Source organism: Sturnus vulgaris, chromosome 15 (genome assembly GCF_052056855.1).
Source record: "Sturnus vulgaris isolate bStuVul1 chromosome 15, bStuVul1.hap1, whole genome shotgun sequence".
NCBI classification, from domain to species: Eukaryota; Metazoa; Chordata; class Aves; order Passeriformes; family Sturnidae; genus Sturnus; species Sturnus vulgaris.
In genome coordinates this window covers 3,514,082-3,535,027 of record NC_142257.1, presented here as the reverse complement: position 1 = coordinate 3,535,027, position 20,946 = coordinate 3,514,082, and the positions used below count along the sequence as shown (strand labels likewise).

At 46.1% G+C, this 20,946-nt stretch overlaps 1 protein-coding gene across 4 annotated transcripts in view; it reads right to left on the bottom strand.

The window, feature by feature from the left end:
* Positions 1–20,946, bottom strand: part of UIMC1 (ubiquitin interaction motif containing 1) — a 39,463-nt gene that overhangs the window by 17,552 nt on the left and 965 nt on the right. For 3 of the 4 annotated variants that reach the window (XR_015806951.1, XM_014875977.2, XM_088173528.1), the window contains exons 2-5: positions 17,381–17,538; positions 9,416–9,503; positions 4,277–4,401; positions 2,781–3,935 (exon numbers count right to left, since the gene is read on the bottom strand). Coding sequence is in view for 3 of the 4 variants with exons in the window: in XM_014875977.2 (XP_014731463.2) it covers positions 2,781–3,935; positions 4,277–4,401; positions 9,416–9,503; positions 17,381–17,530 (1,518 nt within the window). In the remaining variant the exon portion in view is untranslated. The remainder of the gene's footprint in view (positions 1–2,780; positions 3,936–4,276; positions 4,402–9,415; positions 9,504–17,380; positions 17,539–20,946) is intronic. The other variant, XM_014875978.2, reaches the window with a different exon arrangement.

The window sequence follows — 20,946 nt, the reverse complement described above, 5'->3', positions numbered from 1 at the left end:
GAGGTCAGGCTAACATGCCAGTCATTACCCAGATCCCTTTCTTCTTCTGCAGTGTACACGTTACACTTGCCATCCTCTAATCAGGTGGAATTACAACGGTTTATTAGCAGTCCTTGTGGTCAGGCCTACAATTTCTCATGCTAGGTCTCAAAGAAACCCAAGGAGTTTTCCTCCCCCTTCCTTGAGTCTGTCAAACGCTATGAGCTTGATTTCCACCAAAGGTTTCAACTTCGATCAGCTCCACTCCTGGATATACTTCCCCAGCAAGCTCCAAATCAAGGCCTCTCCTGTCAAATTTCTCTAACATGACTCCAACCCCCAAATATCCTGTTTTATCTTTGCTTTTTTTACTTCTTTGCAGCCTAGCTCATCATTAACATAAAATACCACACCTCCTCTTTTATTTGTCTTTGTCCTGAATTGTGCACTTCTTAACAATGCCTCTGCCCTGGTCATGAACACTCATCCATGTTTCTGTTTTTTCTTGTACATCTGTTATAAAATATGGCACTAATTCAGGTCACCAGACTCCAAATCTCCAGAATTGGGTCTTTTCCCTCTGAATATTTTAAAGACCAAAAGTCCCCTAACCTTATCTGAAAGGCTCTGAAGAAATTGATTCTATTAGCACTGAAGTTTGTTAGTGCAGGTTCACAGGCTATGAGATCTCCCGACAACCAGGATTTGCTCTGTGCAAACATCCCCTGGCTGCAGGAGGCAGTGGCAGCACTCAACTGCTGCCAGGGTGGAAGGTCTGTGTCCATTCCAGGTGAGGGTTTCAGGGCAGGAATACAGGCAGCTTCTCTCAAGCACATCATTTGCACTTTCATTTCATACATGGCATGAGGCCATGTCCTTTTTCAAGGACGGTTTTGAGTCCTCAAGGATGGTTTCTACACTCAGCACAACCTAAGATCTCCCACCAACCCTGGTGGCACTGCAGGAGCCCCAGGGCAGCACAGGCAGCAAGGGGTCTCCAAGAGATGCAGAAAGGTGGAGACACGACAGCTCTGGGCCTTTCCTTTGTCACTGCCAGCAGAATTGTATTTGACAGAGGGAAAAAAATGGAGACAAGGCACAAGCAAACATCAAACATATCGATTTTGCAAGTAAATCACCTGCTCTGGCCTCAGTGTGCGACTGCACAGAGAAGCGAGAGAAAGGAGCTACCTCTCATGCTGGGTGTGATAAAGCAGATGAAAAGGCATTTAGAAATTATTTTCTCTCGTGTAAATAGAAGACTGGCAAATTTTGGGCTAGGTTTGAAACTGTAAAGTCTGCTAGCCCTCCCTTATTTTTTCACCTTAAAAATATCAGAAAGGCTACATTTCTCAGTTATGGCTCTGAGACAGCTCCCATGGTCAAGAGGAGAAGGTTACAAGTTACCACTCAGCAGCACTAAAACCTCTTTTCTCCTCAAGAATTAATTAGATATTAGCATTAAACAGATAGTATTTTTTAAAATACCACACAATTTTCAGTACTGATTAAAAGTTCATGCCCTTCCCAGCTGCTGTAGCTTCCCAAGGGCTTTAGAGTACACATCCACAGACCTCCAGTCACCCCAATCTTCCAGCATAATGACACCTTCATTTCCAGAGGAAAAGCTACAGAAAAAAAACCTGCAGTTTGCTTTAAGAGCCTCTCAGGTCTTTTGTATCTATCCTAAGGAAATGAAAAAGGGCACAAGTCAGTTCCTTTCCTCTGCAGATCACCTCTAAGGCTTGTTTAAATCTCCATCTGCTAAACCCGAGCCAAAGCACTGTCATGAAAAGTCACATTTCAGCACAGGCTGCTCTGCTCTTTTTCTGCAACCAGAAAATGCAGACATGACGTTTTTCCTAAGTGTTCAATATTACAAGACAGAATATAAATATCACAAAACAAGTTAAGTATCTTTCTAACACCAGGGTAAATGATCAAATACACTTGAAAACAGGAACAACAGAGCCAAGGCTTCAGTCATAGAGAAGATAAAGTTATACAATGATCCGGGAGTGAAGTCATTATGAAAAATGAGGGTTGGAAAAGGCTGACACAAACCTAAAATACAGCAGTAATAAATACTTCATCTGACTAGCAATCTGTTTAAACTTAGCAGTGACAGAAAGCTGCCTTCCGCTCCAGCAGGAGAGCCCTGACAGAGACAGAGGCTGACACCTAGTGTCTAGCACACCCGAGCCTGAGAGAAGGTGCCCAACACCAGGACAAGGACAGGGAGCACCAGTGTGGTGACAGATCACCAGGGCAGGCAGGAGATGCCTGCGACCACACAGAGCCTCTCCCAGCCACGAGGGAAAAGAGCACTTGCAAGGGTGAAGCACTGATAGAGGCAGACCAGCATGGAGGGGCAAACAGAAAAGGCTGCGCCGCAAGGACAAACCCACATCTCTGTCTGCAAAGGGAAACCCAGAGCTCCCCACACACCCACAGGCTTATAAACTGGTTTACCACAGCTAGTGGTGGTCAGCATGACCTCTGTGCCCTCCACCTTGACACACTGCCAGGCTGCACCCTTCTGAGAAGGATCAGCTGGATGTGTTGGTCTCCGGAGCACTAACAATGACTGCCAGACTGCTCAATGGCCCCTATCTTGTGTGAGCTGGGTGTCAGCCTGTACATTTCTCTCCTTTCCACAGTAACCTGTGAGGCTGGGGGAGGAAGTCCCTAAATTTAAGAAGGGTATTAAACAGCAGTGCCTGCTTTGCAGAAGGGACTGAACCGTAAAATGGACAGAAGGGCATGGCTGCTCAACCTCTGCTCAGTGGTGAAGCTCTTACCTGGCAGTAGCTGGTAGTCGGTTCATCATCAGAAGTGGAGTTCTCTTCTTCCATGCTGTGCCCTGGACTCTCTGCCTCCTTCCTCTTTGAAGGGTGGAGCCAGGTGATGCTTTCAGGCTCCTGCCCCTCTGTGTCTCCATCTTCTGTACCATCAGGAACCCCATTCTCCCTGCTTATCTCCTCTCCTTTCCCAAGCTCGTTTTGGCTCAAGGAAGAACTGGGTACAACCGGGTTACCAAACTCCTTCTTATGCAATAGCTGCCTCTGAGCCTGCTTCAGGCTCTTCTGGTAAACCTCCAGCTGACACAAGATGACTTTGGTGTACTGGTTGGGGTCCACCCCTTTGGGGCAGAAGGGGATGCCCCAGTAATAGTGCACTGTGTCTCTTGCCTCCTCCTGTTTGTGCTTCTCCTCCATTGCAGTCAGCATACAAAGATCTGGGGTACTGCCAGACCCCTCATTCTGCTCTGCTTGCTCTGTGAAAACACAGACCTTGGCAGTGTGCCCAGGCTGTGAGCTGTGTTTGGTACCTGCTCCTCCACCACTCCTCCTGGGGCTGTCACACTGTTCTGTGGTCCTGCTCTTCCAGAGTGAGGCTGAGCTCCCAGCACCAGCTTCTCCAACAGAATCGCCAGTGCAGGGCAGGAGTTGCTCTTTTGGTTCGTGGCCTGCTGCTTCAGAAGAGCTGGAGGGGCTGTTGAATAGTCTCCGAGGTGTCAGTCGCCAGGAGCCTCCTGAAGCCACCTTGCCAAAGGTGGGACTCAAAGACATGAAGTCCTCTCCGAGAGTGCTGGGTAACATGTTACTCGAATCACTTTTTGCTGGTGAGGAAGACTTTTCACTTGACCTTGTCACTGGCTGGCCCTTCCCCGGAGACACGATTATGCTGGATACTAGTGAGTTTTCAACGATTTTCTGGCTTAACCTCCTCAACACTACCAAGGGGCTCCGGGCGACATCCATCTGTCCATTCCCATCAGCTCTGGAGCTCTGTGAGTGGGAGCTGCAGTCAGAGGGAGGGGTGTCAGGGCAGAATGCCAGGCCTCCCAGGATCTCAGAGCCTTCATTCTCAGCAGGCTGGCTTTGGCCCTGTGAATCTAGTTCTCCCATTGACAGCTGAGGAGTTGCAGACAACGAGTCTGAGGGCTGACAGCTCTGCAAAACAAAAGGTTGACTCTCCTACAGACATGTTCTCTATCAGCACAGCACAACCAAGGGCTCCCACAGCACACTGGCAGCCATCACCTGGACTGCAGATCCCCCTATCCCAAATTAGAGCTCCATACTGCAAAATAGGGACAGCTGGGGTTAGGCTTCATGTCCCATTCACTAGGAACAGTACATAGCAACTACTCTGCAGCTGCTGTCATTGCAGTTTGTGCTGGGAATATCTATGCCCCCCAGTAAAACTTTATTTTGTGCAGCATGGTAAAACAAGCACAGACAGCAATGTTGCTAAAGAACCCTAGTGAGCCTCTTCACAGAAGTGCACTTACACTAAGGCTCTCAGCAATGGCCTTCCTCAAGAGCTCCTCCTCTTCCTCTTCCTGACAGTTCACTTCTCTAGCCTCTTGCTCACTCATTTTCAGGGCCAGTGCAAATTGTTCCTCTTCAGTCATCTCTACAGCAGAAGAAACAGGATAATGTCAAGTCACAGCTGCAGGTGTATGTAAACACTCAGTGAATATCCAGCATGTAGGGAGAAATGGGTGAGAGTCCCACCTCTCCAGGAAGAATGCAGAGAAAATCATCTAAACTTCAGCTGTCCTGAAAAGGTGTCACCAAAACTGGAGCAGGCAACACTAAATGAGAAGGTAACTCAGGTCAGGAACTTCACCTCGGGTTTCTACAGCAATCTAAGCTCCGATTCCCCGAGTATATTAACTGAAACATGACATTTCATTTGCCATCAAACAACACACACTGCAGCTGCACAATGCATGCTCAAGGAGAGAGGAAAAGGACAGATTTCCAAAGTGTGCTCATTTTTTTATCAGATAGGCTCAGCAGCAAGGCAGGATAAACAAAACATCTTTAAGACACTTTTTTACTAACTGAGTTGCACACCTCACTGTCTTCTGACACAGATACCTGCAATACCACAGGAGACCTATCCAAGAGAAAAAGAGCTACATGTTGTTCACCCTGAGCTGCAGTTGAAAAGCTCTGTGGAGGATAATGTTACTTGCTTGGTGGTATTATAGAGGATATTTCATATGCATACATCCCCCTTCTGCTCACATCACCACTCCACTGCATCACTAAGTCAGTCATGCATGGGAAACAGGTTTCCTACACTTGTAACTGCTATTTCAGCAGAAAATTTATTCCTAAAATATTCCTCGCTCCAATCAAACCAAAGTCTAGACTGGCTATGTAGAAACAAAGCAGTTAGTTACTTTGGAAAACACTTATTTACTTAGATTCAATCCAACACTTTCACTCAGCTTAAAATATACAATGCCTGCAGAATGGAGTGCAGCTTGAAAAACAACTCAACAGCACTCTCAGGAGCTGAAAAATACATCTTCTCACTCGAAACAAATTGACAGATTTCCTTCAGAACCCGCTCCCTCCTCCAGGCAGAATCCTGCACGCGCCATCTCATGCATGAACCAAAGGCTCGCTCTCTCCGACGGGCTACAACATTTTTAAGATGTGCCATTTGAACAGGGAGGCTGCCCAAGCACAAAACATGCCTTCACTGCAGCCAGCTCCAGAGACAGGCGTTTCCCTGGATAAAGATGCTTTCACAAGTTGCAGGCTCCCATGTTCTACCCCATCCTCTCCCTATCAGCTGCTACCCAAACACAGCAGTGCAGCCGTGCTTAGGACTGCAGCCGGTCCATGACAGCACTGCTGCAACCAGGAGCATCCACAAAGCACAGCTTTGCTCTGCCCTTCCCCCAGCTCCTGGATGATGGCAGCCTCGTGCTCCCCCCACCCAAGCAGGATCTGAAGCATTTTTGGACTGATTACCATCAGATTCCTTTATGTGTCCTATTAAAACAGCACTTAGCTTCAGGTTGTTGGTTTGGGGCGGGGTGGGGGTGGGGGGTAATTCCTTTTAAAATTAAGAAAGAGGTTGAAAGGAAAGCAGACTGCAGCACTCTCAGGGCTCGTGGGGATCTTTTGTCCTTGGACAAAGTCACTCTATGATGTTACAGCCAGGAGGGACCAGGGCAAAAAAAAAAAAAAAAAGCATCCTTTAATGGAAAGCACAGTCCAGTGTATGGAGAAAGCTCCCATCCCCAGGAACAGCAGCATTAAACAGCATATCACAGAGTCAATTAGGTTGGAAAACACCTCTGAGATTGAGTACAACCTTTGACCAATCACCACCGTGTCATCCAGACCATAGCACTTAGTGCTACACAGTCTTTTCTTTTTCCGTAATACCAAACACCTTCCAAGTATTCAGAAAGTGTGTGCTGATTTGTTTTCCTGCCCAAACCATCAGAGCTATCAGCAAACTCAGACATGTGCAGGAAAACTGGTGCACATGATCAGCACCCTGCAACACACGACTTTCCACGTGCTTCAACAGGGGCCTGAGTGTTTGCCAGTTCAGGCTATCAACATCCATGAAGCTTAATAAAAAGAAACATTTTTTGGCGAGCTACTGCTGTACATTTTGTTTTCTTCTCCCTCCCTGGCACAGCAATTTCCCCTCTGGGGACAGGGAATGTGCCAGACAAATGCTGCCTCTGGCAAAGAAACCAGTGACAAACAAGATGCACTTAGTGCACGTTCCAGTTGAGTAGGTGCTCTGGAGATGGGGAAAACTCGAGTTTAAATCCACCTGGCATTACTACGGGGAGAGCAAAGAGCAGCTCTGCTCATGTCTTCCAGCAGACCTGACCTGCTTTAAGTGGAGCTGACGGTATTTCATGCTCCAGGACTGATCACTTCTCAGCACCGTGTGTTTTATTAAACTTGATGCTGATTGCAGTCGTCATGATTTATGATGATTAGAAACCCAGAGCGCTGCGTTAGCCCCCGACCACTGTGTGCAAACAGAGCTGGGGAGAGAGCTCAGAATGTGTGGCAGGGACTCCACAAATCCCTGCAGAAACGACCCCTCTCCATCTGGACCGATGCTCAGCTCATCACTAGCCTGCCTTGGAGGAGCCCATTCCCAGGGGGAAGCACCAGCACTGGGAACTCTGCATCTCACACTCCAAAATCCTCTCATCACACGTCCATCCCAATGTGCCAGGAAATCCCAGCGCCTCTCTGGGGACCAGGGCATCCAAGAGACCCGCAGATGGGGAGGAGGGGTCAGAGAGAAACTGTTTTTAAGATATGGCAGCCCTAAACAAATTAAACCATTTCAGAGCCTTTTTAAATGCTAATATGGCAATTTGCAAAGCGATTTATGTTCCATTTTGACATCCGCAAAGTGAATTAGATGCAAAACCCCACTAGTTGTAGTTATAACACTTACTAATAAGAGATTTACTCAAAAATAACAGAAATTCGAGATCTCAGTATTTTTACATATCCAAAGTGCAATTACAGTAAAAACATTCAAATGTGCTTTAAAGCATTGAGTTCCTCCAGAAAAAGAGAGAGAGACTTCTTTAGGTTTTGTATTTCCATTTATCCTGTCAGGATGAAACGTCACAGATGTATTTTAGTTATGGCTTTAGGTTAAAATTAATAAAACCACAACAAAGCAAAAAAGGGAGGATACGCTTTACAACAAGTGCCTGCCAATATCCGAAATTTTCCAGTTTTGGGGAGAAAGAACTTGCTCTACCCAGAAGCACCCAATCTTTACAAAAGACCAATTTGCCTCGCAATTCAAAGAATTTATTTAAAGACACTGGGAAAAATAATTACGACTTCAAATCTTAATTTGCCTAAAAGCAAACACCGAAAGTCTAATTATAGCTTCCCACAAATGAGAACAGCCCCACCATCACACGTGCTTAAATAAGCCCCTGCTCTCCGACTGTGCTGCGCCAGGCACCCCCAAACTCAGAGGAGCACACTAAGCAACAAAAAAGGCAGCTTTTGCCCCGGGAAAAGAAAAACTATTATCAATAATTTCAACTTCTAGAAACACAGCAGAACTCCTCTGTCATCTGGAGAGCTGGCCCTGTCTCCTGTGGATTTTCTGGAGCACACTAAACACCTCTTGCACAGCACCAGCTCCTGAAATCCCACACGTTCAATGATGCAACGAGGACATCCAACTTCAGCAGATCCCTGCTCTCAGTACCATATGCTTGGTCACATTTTAGTGGCATCTCCAAGGGGGGTTTCAGCTTTAATGTGGTGCTTTGTTTCCTTTGGGAGAAAAAGAAGGATAAGAAAAAGAACTCTTTCCCCATCTCTGACTTTGCTATTTTACTTGTTCAACACAGACATGCACAGTGGGCTGCAGCTCCCACAAAGAGCTGGGCTGTTCTGTGCTATGGCCTTAGGCCTCTATTAAAAACAATTTAATTCACACAAACCCTGTGAGGACTGACAAGCCCAACTGCTGCTGCTTGCAGAGCATTGGTGTGCTCCATTTTGTTCAGTGATTGCTTTGGGTTTTGCAGGAGGCAACATCTCTCCCATTTTAAAACGTCCTGATTTTTACATGCTGGATGGACCACTGCCTCACAGAGCACAGGAACATGAGTGGGGACGTCCCCTGTGGGGCTTGGCTGCTGTAACATGTGGGGCTCTACAGGGAACAGAGGCATGTTGGCCTTGCTCAGAGGGCCCTTCTGCCTGTACATCAGAATATGAGCAGGAACATCCCAGCCTTTAGCATCTATTCATAGATTTATTGTCCATGAATGCATTTAAAACCTTATTAAAGCAGTTGATACTGACCTCTCCACAATCTCCTGTGACACAAACTTCCAGGAGTTCACCCCATGCTGTGTGAAGCATTACTGTCCTTCACCCGTTTTAAACCCATCTATTTCTTGCTATTTCCACTGATACAACGCAGGAGCTGGTAAACAACAGCTCTGTACTCAGCTGAGGCATTGCCTTCCCGATGGGAACTTTGATCCCACCGTTCTCTCCTAACAAAGCAGCCCCAAGCTTTCCGGTCTGTCCTTACCAGGCAGCTGTCCCCACTCCTTCATGGCTTGGGCTGCCTTTCTCTGGATTTAGCACTGTGCCCTTGCTATGCAGAGGCCAGAACTGCACACAGCGCTGTGACAAGGGTGCACGAACACTTTATATAACAGCAAAATTACATCAACTAAATCCCTGGTTCTTAACACCCTTCCTTATGATGCCCAGCTTTGCTGGTGCTCTGGCTGCCCCCACACTGTGAGCTGATGATTTCAGAGAACTGTCAGCTGCGGCTCAGATCCTTCCTGAGCAGCAGCTGTCGGGTCAGAGCATTGTGATGTTTCAGGGACAGACACGAGCAGAGAGGCCTGGACAGGAAAGCAGTTTGTGACTGACAGCGCTTTCAGATCAGCCACAGACAGTTTTGAACCCAGTGAAGTACCAACACCCTCACACACTTGTTTAGGAAGTGCAAAATTTTGCCCTGTGAAGGGTCTTTTCTGCATCTCCAGCCATGTCACAGCCTTTCTGCAAAAGAAATAATCTTTAACACAAACAGCAGAAGCTGCTCAGCACCAGACAACTTCCCTAGCCCCACGGTTGAGACCTACGTGCAATTTTTCTTTTAGCAGCAAACTTGGTTCGATCCAGCTGCTTTGTTCTCTTCCTTTGCAATCCACTCTCTTCCTTTGACTCCTGCTGCAATGGAAAAGAACATGGTGAGTGAATGCAATATGTAAGAAATACTATCAGCCCCCTCCCCCCAACTACTCAGACACAAACACTGGTTCAAGAACAAGTGTCTATTTGTGTGGAATTTGAATTTCAAACGTAATCCAAACACATTCTGTAACTATTAAAAGCTGTGTGATAAGCATAACGAGCAAAAAGAGTTACAGACTGACATAAACAGAGAAGTAGGAGAGACAATAGACTTCATGCCAGTCACCACCATGCACTGCACCTGCTACCCATGATTTTAGAGAGAATTTGTTTGGCCTTGCTAAAACATTGATATTTGTAAGCACTCAAAACAGAAAAACAGAACCTTTTTATAACTGATCATCACACACCTGTAAGCCAGGACTGTTTCCTGCCATGCAGCTTCTAGTACTATGCCCAGGCAATTTCAGGTGATCAAAACTAGAATGCCAAGCCATTTCTGGAGACCCACACCAATGCACCCCGAGGGCAGGAGGGCCAGCTGTATTTTCTCCTCATGCTATTCTCTCATTGTATTCATAGAATCAAAGAATGGTTTGAGTTGGAAGAGACTTTAAAAATCGTCTCATTTCATGGGCAAGGATACCTTCCACTAGACCAGGGTGCTCAAAATGCCATCCAACCTGGCCTTGAACACTTTGAGGGGCATCCACAGCTTCTTTGAGCAGTATTGCCACAAGTATTTAATTTCTGAAATTTGAATACTTCAGAAACTTCTTGTCTCGAGGCTCCCTAGAACAATACTCCCACAAACAAATGTGTGCTGCTTTAAGCACAAAGACTGCAGCACAAATGGGCACAGGCTTAATAACGCAAATTTCTGCAAGTTGCTGTCCTAACGGCTTAGGCGAGGGCACACACATTACCCAAGGCTGGCACTGGACCCCTTCCAATTTGTCTCTCTAAATCAGGTAGGATTAGAATCAAATCCATTGTTTCAGGCAGAGTCCCACGCCTGGCCAGGATGGGTTTTACACTGCTCCCTCTGCCGCTACATTGAGTTTTGCTGCCTATCAGACACATCAGCCACATGTTTGTGCCTCTTTCCACCTCCTGTGCCAAGAGGAGGGTTCAAGGAGGGGCACGTGGCTTGGGCTACTTCAACACAAACATATACATTGATTATTTTTGAGTGTCATCCATTTACTTTATCCTTTGCCCAGGTTTCTGAACCCATGAAGTTCTTCAGACTGCACCTCCGTGCTGAGTTTTGTTGAAGACATCTCTGGCTTTAGTGTTATCTGTAGATTTTATTAATCTATATACACCACTTGCTCCCTCTTACAGATCGTTAATGAGGATGTTAAAACACACACAGACCTAATATTGATCCTCTTGGCCTCAGCTTTACATCTCCCCCAGATGAGCCTCTCCTTTGTTCATCAGCAGCTCTTACTGACAGTCTTTTAGCAGGATTTCAATCCAGGAATCTTGCTATCTAGACCAAATTAAATTATTTATCCAACTAAGATTTTGCAAGACATACTATTAGGTGGTTTCCTGAAGCCTTAATACATTACAGCTTTTACATGTGCTAATACCTACACCATTCCTCACTTTCACGGACTTAAAAATCACCTCACAACACAGCAGCAATCATGCCTGGCATGTCCACACACACTCCTGCTTGTGCCTAAGGATTTTTTTCTGTGACTGATTCCTTCTCTTCCCCACACAGACTGGATCCAGATTCCAGGATCTGCCACTGTGTCTCCAAAAGGCTGCTTCACATCCAGAGTCTCTTTTCCTAGGAGATGGATGCCAAGCTCCTGCTCAGAAGGTGAAATCTTCCTCCTTCCAGGGCCCTGGCATGGTGCCCCTCTCCACAGTTTTCCATAAGCTGTAGGATCTCCCACCCCAAACTGCCCTGCCTTGGTCTGCAGCAACAGCCGCATGCTTACTTCATGGGCTGCTCACACCTCAGGGGATGGGGAACAGTGGGAGGAGGAGCTCAGCAACAGCTCTCCTGCCCTCCCCCAAAACCCTGTGTAACAATGCTAAACCCACCCCAGCTTAAAACAGGGGCAATTTAATCCTAACAGGCTCTGTAAATCCCCAGCTCTTCTCTCTAGGCATCAATCTTCCCCTCATCACTCCCGCACTTGCTGGAAGGTCAACCCTGACACTCTCATCTGCAGCTCTTTTCCAGGGCACAGATGTGATTTATGAGCACACCAAACTTTCCATGGCTGTGAGTGCCTGCTCTGTGCATAGAGACACACACAACACACACCGTGGGACAACACGGGGCTCAAACACCTCCAGGGCTTCCAAGGAGAACAGAGTGCCCAGCATCGGGCACACTGCCAGGATCCATGGCACAGCCGAGTGCGTGCCTCAGTTCCCCGTGCTGATCCTGAAGAATCTCAACATTTACATCAGTGGCAGGAGCAAAATTATTGAAGGACGTGTCGTATGAACCTCATACATTCGAGAAAGATGTTTAAATTGCTCAGCAGCATTCTACTGAACAGCCACGCTACAGTGAACCGCTGAAGCAAATCCAATTAATCCTGATGGGCCAAAATATATACACACATCTCAATTCCAAGAATTCTTAAATCTTCTTTATTTTTAAACCCAGAAAATAAAACATACCTTTTAATTAGGATTTATGGCTGTTTGTACCTCTGCTGGGAGAGAGCCTCGCAGGCCCCAGAGTGCTCTGCATAAATGCAGGCATGGATGGTAGAAACAGAAGGGGCCAAGAAAATTCAGAGAAGACAACAGGGCTTGCTCTTCCTGACCCAACCTTTTAATGCTCATCTATCTACAAGGATAATAGGAACTCAAGGGGCTACTCAACCAACTGTCTTTCTAATAAGATCACTAGTCCAAAAATAATCTTAATCAATTAAAATATTCCCAAACTGCAGCCAATACTCTCAGTTACAAGGTCATCTCCAACACACATCTTCCAAGAGAAACTAATTATTATAGAGGAGGTGAGGTAGGAACTGCACACCTCTGCTCAGTGCTAGCCTGGAGAGCATCCCTCCTCCTTTGCTGTCAATTCAAGGCATAACGGCCAGAAGGAACCAAAATTCTCTTCCTGTGTGTCAGGCTCTGCACTTTAATTTATGATGCTCTCTTATGAGCAATTTCACTGTCAGCATTGTACACAGATCAAGAAATAGACAGGTTTCCAAAGTTCCTTACACATTCAGTGGAAGGCAGCCACTATTCTTGTTTTTGTAACCTGCTTGGTTTCACCAGACAGCAGGAAATCAAATTCCCATTTTAAAAATGCTTTTGCACATACTTAAGAGAAGCTGGCTCTGCCAGCAGAAACAGATACAGCTCCACTCATTTCTAAAAGCCCATAAATGGAAGCCAGTAGCCAGCATCCCACATCCTGCTGCCTCGAATCCGCATGATAAACCACAGAAATCAGCTTCTACTGACTCAGGGAAGAAAAGGCTATAGCAGAATGTCTCCACCCCTAACAGTGCAGACTGCAAAGTCAAAAGGTCTGGGTAATTTTACTGCTCAACAGCAGCTGGGACCATCTAACAATAGAATACAGCCAAACACCACATATCCTGCATGGGAAATATGCAGATGAAAACCAGACTAATTTATTTTTAAAAGCCAATTAGATGTTGGAATTGCCATGTTTGGCTCTTGCCAAGGCTGCTGCTGAAATTAATATCACACCCTACTTTATTAGACTCTGACTTCAGTTCAGAATCTGTTTCAGCTTTGCTCTTTCAGCTCATTAGAACAAACATGCTGGAAGTAGATATGAACAACAAGACACAACAGGGCTCATGCCAAGATATGTAGTTCCTGACACAGGGAGAGAGGACTCTGTAGGAAAAAGGACTTTTAGTGGGCTATGAGAAGCCCAGATACAGATCAATCTGATTTTCAACAAGTGAGCTCAGCAGAGCCATGAAGCCTCCTCCAGAACCAACTCACGTTGCATTCTCCTCTGGGAGATGGAGGCACTGGGTCCCTTGGCACCAGCAGAGCCCATGGAGACAGCAGGGCACTGCAGCAATACTCCCAGGTGGCTCTGCTTCGCTTGGATGGTCAGTGGCGTGAGGTGGCATCCTGGGATTAAGTTATTTTTATTCCTAGTAGCTGGTGCAGTACTGTTTTGGATTTAGTACAAGAATAATGTCGATGGCACACCAATGGTTTAGCTGGTGCCAAGCAGTGCTTACTCTAAATCAAGGCCTTTTCAGTTTCCTGTGCTCTGACAGTGAGCAGGTGCACAAGGAGCTGGGAGAGCTGGGCAAAGGGATATTCCACAGCACTGAACCTCATGCCCAGTGTTTAAACAGGGGAGAATTGGCTGGGAGACACTGCTGCTCAGAGACTGGATGGGCATCAGTCAGTGGGTGGTGAGCAACTGCATTGTGGCACTGGTTTCTCTTGGGTTTTACTCATAGAATCATGAAAAGGTTTGGGTTGGAAGGGACCTTAAAGATTATCTCATTCCAATCCTCCTGTCCTGGACACTTCCTACAGGACCAAGTTGCTCATTGCCTGGCAATGACACTGCCAGGGATGAGGCATCCACAGCCTCTCTGGGCATCCTGTTCTAGTGCCTCACAACCCTCAGAGTAAAGAATTTCTTCCATATATCTAACCTAAATTTCTCCCCTTTCAGTTTGAACCCATTCCTCCTTGTCCTATCACTACAGTTCCTGATAAAAAGCAGTTCTTCTCTCCCTTCTTTTCATTACAATTATTCTTGATATTATCATTAGGATTATTAATAGTATTATTATATTTTATCTTGTTTCAATTATTAAGCTGTTCTTATCTCAACCCACGAGATTTACTTTTTTTCCCCACGATTCTCCTCCTCACCATGGGGTGGGAGTGAGCAAGCAGCTGCCTGGTACTTAGCTGCTGGATGGGATTCAACTATGACAGGTGGGCACTGACATCCTGGCTGTGACATTTCCAGTGTCATCTTCTCCATCGGAAGGTGTCCCTCAGACCACGCCTGGTCCTGAGGTGAGTGTCCACAGTCATAGCTGATGGAAACAGGACAGGGCAATGGCTAGGTATTCCACCTCCCACTGCACCCCAGCCAAAATCTGGAACATCAACACATGCTGCTGATTACCCTGACTGTGAGTATCTCCACACACCCGAACACTCAGGCAAAGGGATGTTCTGCACCAAAGGGAAGACAGGCCATGCAGAAATAGATGGCACCATCACCCTGGAGTCGTCATATGTTCCCCAAGGGCTGGCAGAGCTGATGGATCTGGCAGAAAGAGCTTGTGAGACTCGATGCCAACTTTGTAAGTGCAGGCAAGTATTCTGAAAGCTCCCAAAAGGACCTATCCAGGCAAAGGACCTTTACAAAAGGTCCCAGACCAGATCAGCAGCAGGATCAACTGCACTAAAGGCTGCAGATCAGTCTAACAGGTCAGCTCAACTTTTGCACTGTGCTCAGAGTTCATACTTGGACAGGCCCTGTGCTGAGGAAGAATCATCTTGAAGACATGGCTTTAGGGGTCAAACCAACAGCCCAATGCAAGCAGGAGGTTCAGGAGACCAGAAATTGTCATGCTCAGAGGGAGCACTGTTGGGCACTACTTGAAATATTGTGTATTTGTGAATGAACATCCATCTTCTGGCACAGGCAACCAAGTCTCTGTGGGATTAAACAGCCAAGGGAGATGGGAACCACTCCACTCATTCAGCATGTCTGCATTTTCAGAGACACAGTCTGCACAAAGAAGGTCATCTCCTCTGGTTTCCACAGAGCCAGAGAGACTGTTCTTATTTTGTCTGACCCTTTCCAAAAAAAGAGAAGTGTTCCCCGAATCCAGGATTATATATAGCAGAGATCAGAAAGCCTCACATCCAGAAAACTTTTTTTCTGATGCAGCTCTGCAGATGCCACAGCATAGACATGAGCAAAGAAAGGGAACTTGGCAAAATAACATGGATGAGCTTGATAATCCAGCATGACTGAAAAATTCCTGGGAGAGGCAGTCTGCCAAAGATCATCAAAAGTGAGAAGCTGGAGGCTTTCCAGGTGCAGCTGCTACAAGATCTGCTGGTCTGGAAGCAGAACTAGGGACTTGTTCTATAGATACCTGCCAAGAGACTGCCAAGGAAGAAAGCCATCGAATCAATGATGCCCAAATTGTCCTTGTAGCTTTTGATTCATAAGGAACCATGTCCTAACAGATGCAAGATTAATTGAGAAGGTATTGTTCTCTAAAATTGCTATTGATCTGAGCTTCCCACACCTCTTCTTGAACACACAACAAGGTCTTACCAGTGCAAGAACAACAGTTACAACGTTCAAAATTGAAATTCAACTTGATGTACACAGAAGAGCTGAGACAGTTACAGAAGGCAGACAGTTATTTTTTTGAGATCCCGAGTAAATCAGTTTTGCGTTTGATTTTGTAGAAAACAACACGACAAGAGACTGTAGCACTGGATCTGGAAGCTGATGACTCACAGAAAGAGACTGAACTGAATAAATCCACTCATTCAACTGACTGAACTGTTGTCACTTAAACAGAACCTAATTGGCTCTTTAACGGCCTCTCTGAGCATATCCTTTTCTGTAATATGACCGATTATGCCATCAGAATTTATTGTTTATAGACAAACTTACAGAACAGTGAGGGAGCCTAACCTTTTTATAGATGTGTTTTAAGAGACGTTTGTTTCCTCTTTTTCAGATACGTGCACATTGAGATGAATAATTGCAGACAATAACAGGTCCTGATCTTTTATGTACTGCAGCAGCTCTTATAGCTGCTGATTTCTTTTTTCCTTATAGGTTTCACAATAAAGGCCAGTGATGCAGCAGACATCTGAAGTTAACTTAGCATATTGCAGAGCTAAGGGTTTAACCCCACTGAACTATTACTGCCATATGTTCCATTTCTTTCAGGGAATTTCCCAATGGGAAAGAACTCAGACAATGTGAAGAAAAAACATCCAATATCGTTTGCCCTACAGCTTCTTACTGTTTATTTCTAGTGATTTTCCCCTCCTCACATGATAATCGCCTTATTGGAGAGCAGCACACTGCAGATGTGGGAGCAAAAGGGACCTGATTTAAGATCTACAGCTTGAGAGTGAACTGAAATGCTTTTGAAAATGGTGGAATTACAAAAAGCAGCTTAGGATCTCCAATCACCAGCAAGACAAAGCAAAGCCTTAAGAGTCCCACATAAAAAACCTGATTGTAATAATTTCCTCTCGTGTACTTCGCTCAGCCAGGCACAGGTTCTGAGGGCTCTGGGTTTCCCCCAGGCAGGAGTTCCCATGCTCCCATGTAACCAACACAGACATTTCAATCTTGAGGGTAATGCTGACGTGCATAAGCCGACGCTGGGGATCAGAGCCTTGATGCCTTAGCCAGGCACTCCCACACTACGTTCACCTTTATACCCTTTGGAGATGGGTTACAAACTCAGGCTCCTGTAATTCAGAATCAGTTTACCAGACACTGTCTGTCTCTGAGCTACTCACAAGCCTGAGTTCTGAATAATTTTCTTATCTATTTGCACATAATACAGAATCATGTTGCTAAGGTTTAGCTGGAAATCAATCAAATAAAAATTATGAAAAAGAAGATTTGTAAAGGGATTGAGGAAAGGTTACTTTTAAATTACGTTTCAGATTCAGTTCTGAGAGGATTTGGTTATCAAATCCCAGACTCATAACTCACCCTCACGAAGCACACCATTCATTTCCTAGTCAAATAGGATTTGATTCATCTCATAGGTAAGAAAAGGAATGGCACAAGACCCTCTGTGCAAAGCCTGAACCCAGCACAACAGTGAGGGCTGCTCTGGCACTGTCCTGCAGCAACAGGACCCAGCACAGGTTCTGGGTATCCCAAACCCACCACTGACCTCTCCATCACTGTCGGATATAACAATAAATGCATCCACAAAACTGCGTTTCTTCTTGGCATTGGCTGGGTTCCTCTTATCTTCCTCCTCTTCCTCCCCATCCTGACTTCGAGACTCCAGGCCCTCTGCAGGCTTCTTCCTCCTCGGCATCCTTCACTCTGAAACAGAGGAAAAGATTAAAAGCCATTTGTTTCCTTCTGATTTAGATTTCCCCTAACACTCTTTTTTTTTTTTGCTATTTTTAGGCAAAAGACCCCAGGCACTGAAACCTTATTACAAAGCGTGGTGGATTTAGTGTTACTGGGAGCCACATGCACCAGTCACCACTCATCTAGTTAAGAGCACTTTATTACAGCTGATTGCTAAAACGGGATTTCAGGGGAACAGCAACACAGACCAAAGCCACTCTGAATGCCTTGTTCCAAAGCAATGAGACTTTCCTCTAAAAGCCCATCAGAAAACTCCTCCACAGGATCACTTCACAGTGAGTCTCCCACCGTCCAACACAACCGCCCCTCCCCAGCCCCCCACCTCGACCAAAACAAACCGGGCTGGGGCAGTGGATCAAGCTGACATTTCCACACCAGACCAAGAAGCCACCACAGCACAGCCCTTTGTCAGCTTTTGTGTTCGACAAAACCAGGGGAAAAGGCATTGTTCCTTCAAGGATGCTGTCCTGCCGTCTGCACAGCTCAGTGCATGGCTTCTCCAGCACTACAGACAGGGAAAACACAGGCAATGGCAGCAGGGAAGCTGGAAACAAGACAACAGGTTTATGTGGCAGTATGGATTTCTCAATGAGCAGCAGCCTCCGGAAGAACTCCATCCAGACGTGCCCAAACCATCCGCATTAACGAAGGCACTTAACAAGCAATGAGGAACCTGCTGAGTGTTATCAGTGCAAACCTGAGTGCATGGAACAATTCAGGGCAGGTGCCCACACAATGCAAACTGGTACTTCAGCATCCCTTCCCTTGGCAGCCGATAGACTGATGGAGAGGGATGCACAGCAAGCATTAGCTGCCTGGATCCAAAAGAGCTCAGAGGAGAGGATTGGGAAGTGATCTCAGTAAAGGAGAGCAGCAGGATGGCATAGAGTTAAATCACCCTTTCCTGCCTGTGCTTGCTGTTTGCCTGGTAGCTCGACAATAACATTCAGTGCTTCTTGAACTGCAATGTAAAAGAGCCTTACAAAGCAGGGTGAGCATGACCAGCTCTGCTGAAGTTCAATTAAACATGTGCAGACAGAGGTTGAACAACAACCCCCTCGTTCCACATCAGGGAACAGCAGAGCTGGAAATGCAAGTTAAATTGGCCGGTTCCCAGACCAGCGTCCTTCCACAGAATCACTTTGCCTCCCTTCAAGATCACTGAAATAGCTCAGATGTGTACCGAGATCTAAAATAAGAGTAAGAGAAGATGCAACAGAAACCTTGCATCACCCAGGATAGAGCCAAACCCTTCTCTGTAACACCACAAGATTGCAAACAGCCACTGCGTATAGAAACATTAAGGGAGGCCAAAATCCCCATCAGCGCCGAGAACAGCAGTGCACTGCTCCATCTACAGTCCGAGCAGCAAGGTGAGGAATAACCATGCTCCCTCCCTAGATCTGCAGCTTTCCTTCTGCAAATACATGCATACACACGCCCAGAGACAAAAGGCGATTATCCTGGTGAGTCATGATTTGCACCAAAGGTTTGCTGAGCCCTCTGAAAGCAGAATGTTGCACAAATGGGCAGTCACGGCCAAAGTGACTGCAAGGACCTCTGCAGTCCTCCAGTGTTTATCTGTTTAGGAATCATAGAACAGTTCGGGTCGAAAGGGATCTTAAATATGATCTCATTGCAATCCCCTGCCATGGGCAGGGACACCTTCCACTATCCCAGGTAGCTCCAAGCCCTGTCCAACCTGGCTTTAGACTCTGCCAGGGATGGGTCAGCCACAGCTTCTCTGGGCACCTGTGGCAGTGTCTCACCATTCTCACAGGGAAGAATTTCTTCTTAACATCAATTTAGTCCACCCTCTGTCAGTTTGGAGCCATTAAAGGAAATAAAAATGAGCACTGCTTTTGGTAAAGCACTGGCTCTTGAAAAACAAAGCTGTTCAGCTCCAGCTAAACTGAACTCCAGCGTTGTTGGAATATCCTCACTGTATGTTCTCCTTTTTTTTATCTGTTGCTCCAAATGGTCTCTTTGCCCTCCCTGCTCCGGGAGATGAGCCAAGCCTCACACCCAGCTACTGTGGACTGCCCCCACAAAGGGCATCCATGGTTGTGAAGAATGTTCCCTTATCTTTGGAAAACCACTCACTCTTATGCCCTGAGGAGCACAGAAGCACATGCAGGGCCACTGAGGCTTTGGAGAGGCAGCCTATAAACCTTTTTACCCCCACAACAAAAGCAACAGCAACAAACAACTGCTGTGCTGCCTCTTTGGTTTGTTTTTTAAATCCATGCTGGTATCACCATCTCTCCTCTGACTCTGCGATACATCTTCTGCTCAGTGCTCTGTGCTAAATAAGAGATCACTGAGAAATATCAGCTGAAGTTATGATGAGTCACCTACCTTCAACATTTAAAGGAGAGAAAAGAGGAGATGTAAGAGATGTAACCACACAACTCCCACAACGCTTCTGAAAATGAAGGGACTTGTGGCAAAGAGAGTCTCTGAAAATGTAACTAAGGGAACAAGACAAGTAAGAGATCACTCGTAGCTGTGCTAGTCTGAGGCTGTGAGTAGGAGAGCAGTAATAGCTTTTATTAGACAAACTGGTGTAGCTGAGGGAAGACAACACGCATCAGAGCACAGACCTCCTCTTCAGGAAGCGAAGTTGAGCATATTTTGCTTTTAGCACTCTTGGAAAGGATAGTTGTGAGTGCCTAAGGGAAAGATACCTGCTTTCAGACCCAGCAAAAAAAAAAAAAAAAAAGACCAGAGACTGAATTATCTAAAATTACCTTTGCAGTCCAGTTTGCAGACTCATTTTGCAGTTTTTTCCAGATTTTTTTTCAACTCTGAATTTAAGAGAATTTCTTTGTAAATGCTCTGACAGCAAAGGTGACCTCCTGACAAGGAACTCACACATGCCACACTTCTCCAGTCACATTTTTAGGGATATCCTTGAAGATCCCAAACTTGTGATTATTTGTCATTTTCCCTCTCATCTATCATTTTGATGAATCAGAAAGCAATTACCGACAGAACAATTCTAAATCTTGACACTGCAGCTACAGACCTGCCAAGCTGTGACAGCTTGAAAAATGCTCGAAAAAACCAAGCCAAAAAAAATGAATGACTCTCATCCCCGGATGAGTTCCTGAGTCGTTGGAGACACAGGCTGTCGCTTTGTAAACAACTCCCCCCACCTCGGGAAGCAGAGGCACGATGCTCCCCGCGCTCAGGCAGGTCAGCACCACACGCTTCCATGGAAATATCATCCCCAGACCCTCGGCTCGACCCCGCACAATGGGCCCAGCTGATGCTCCATGAGCAGGACACGAGGGCTGGCAGGGCCCCGGGGAGAGAGAAATTGTTTACAGGATTGATCCGTTTATAGAGCTGGCT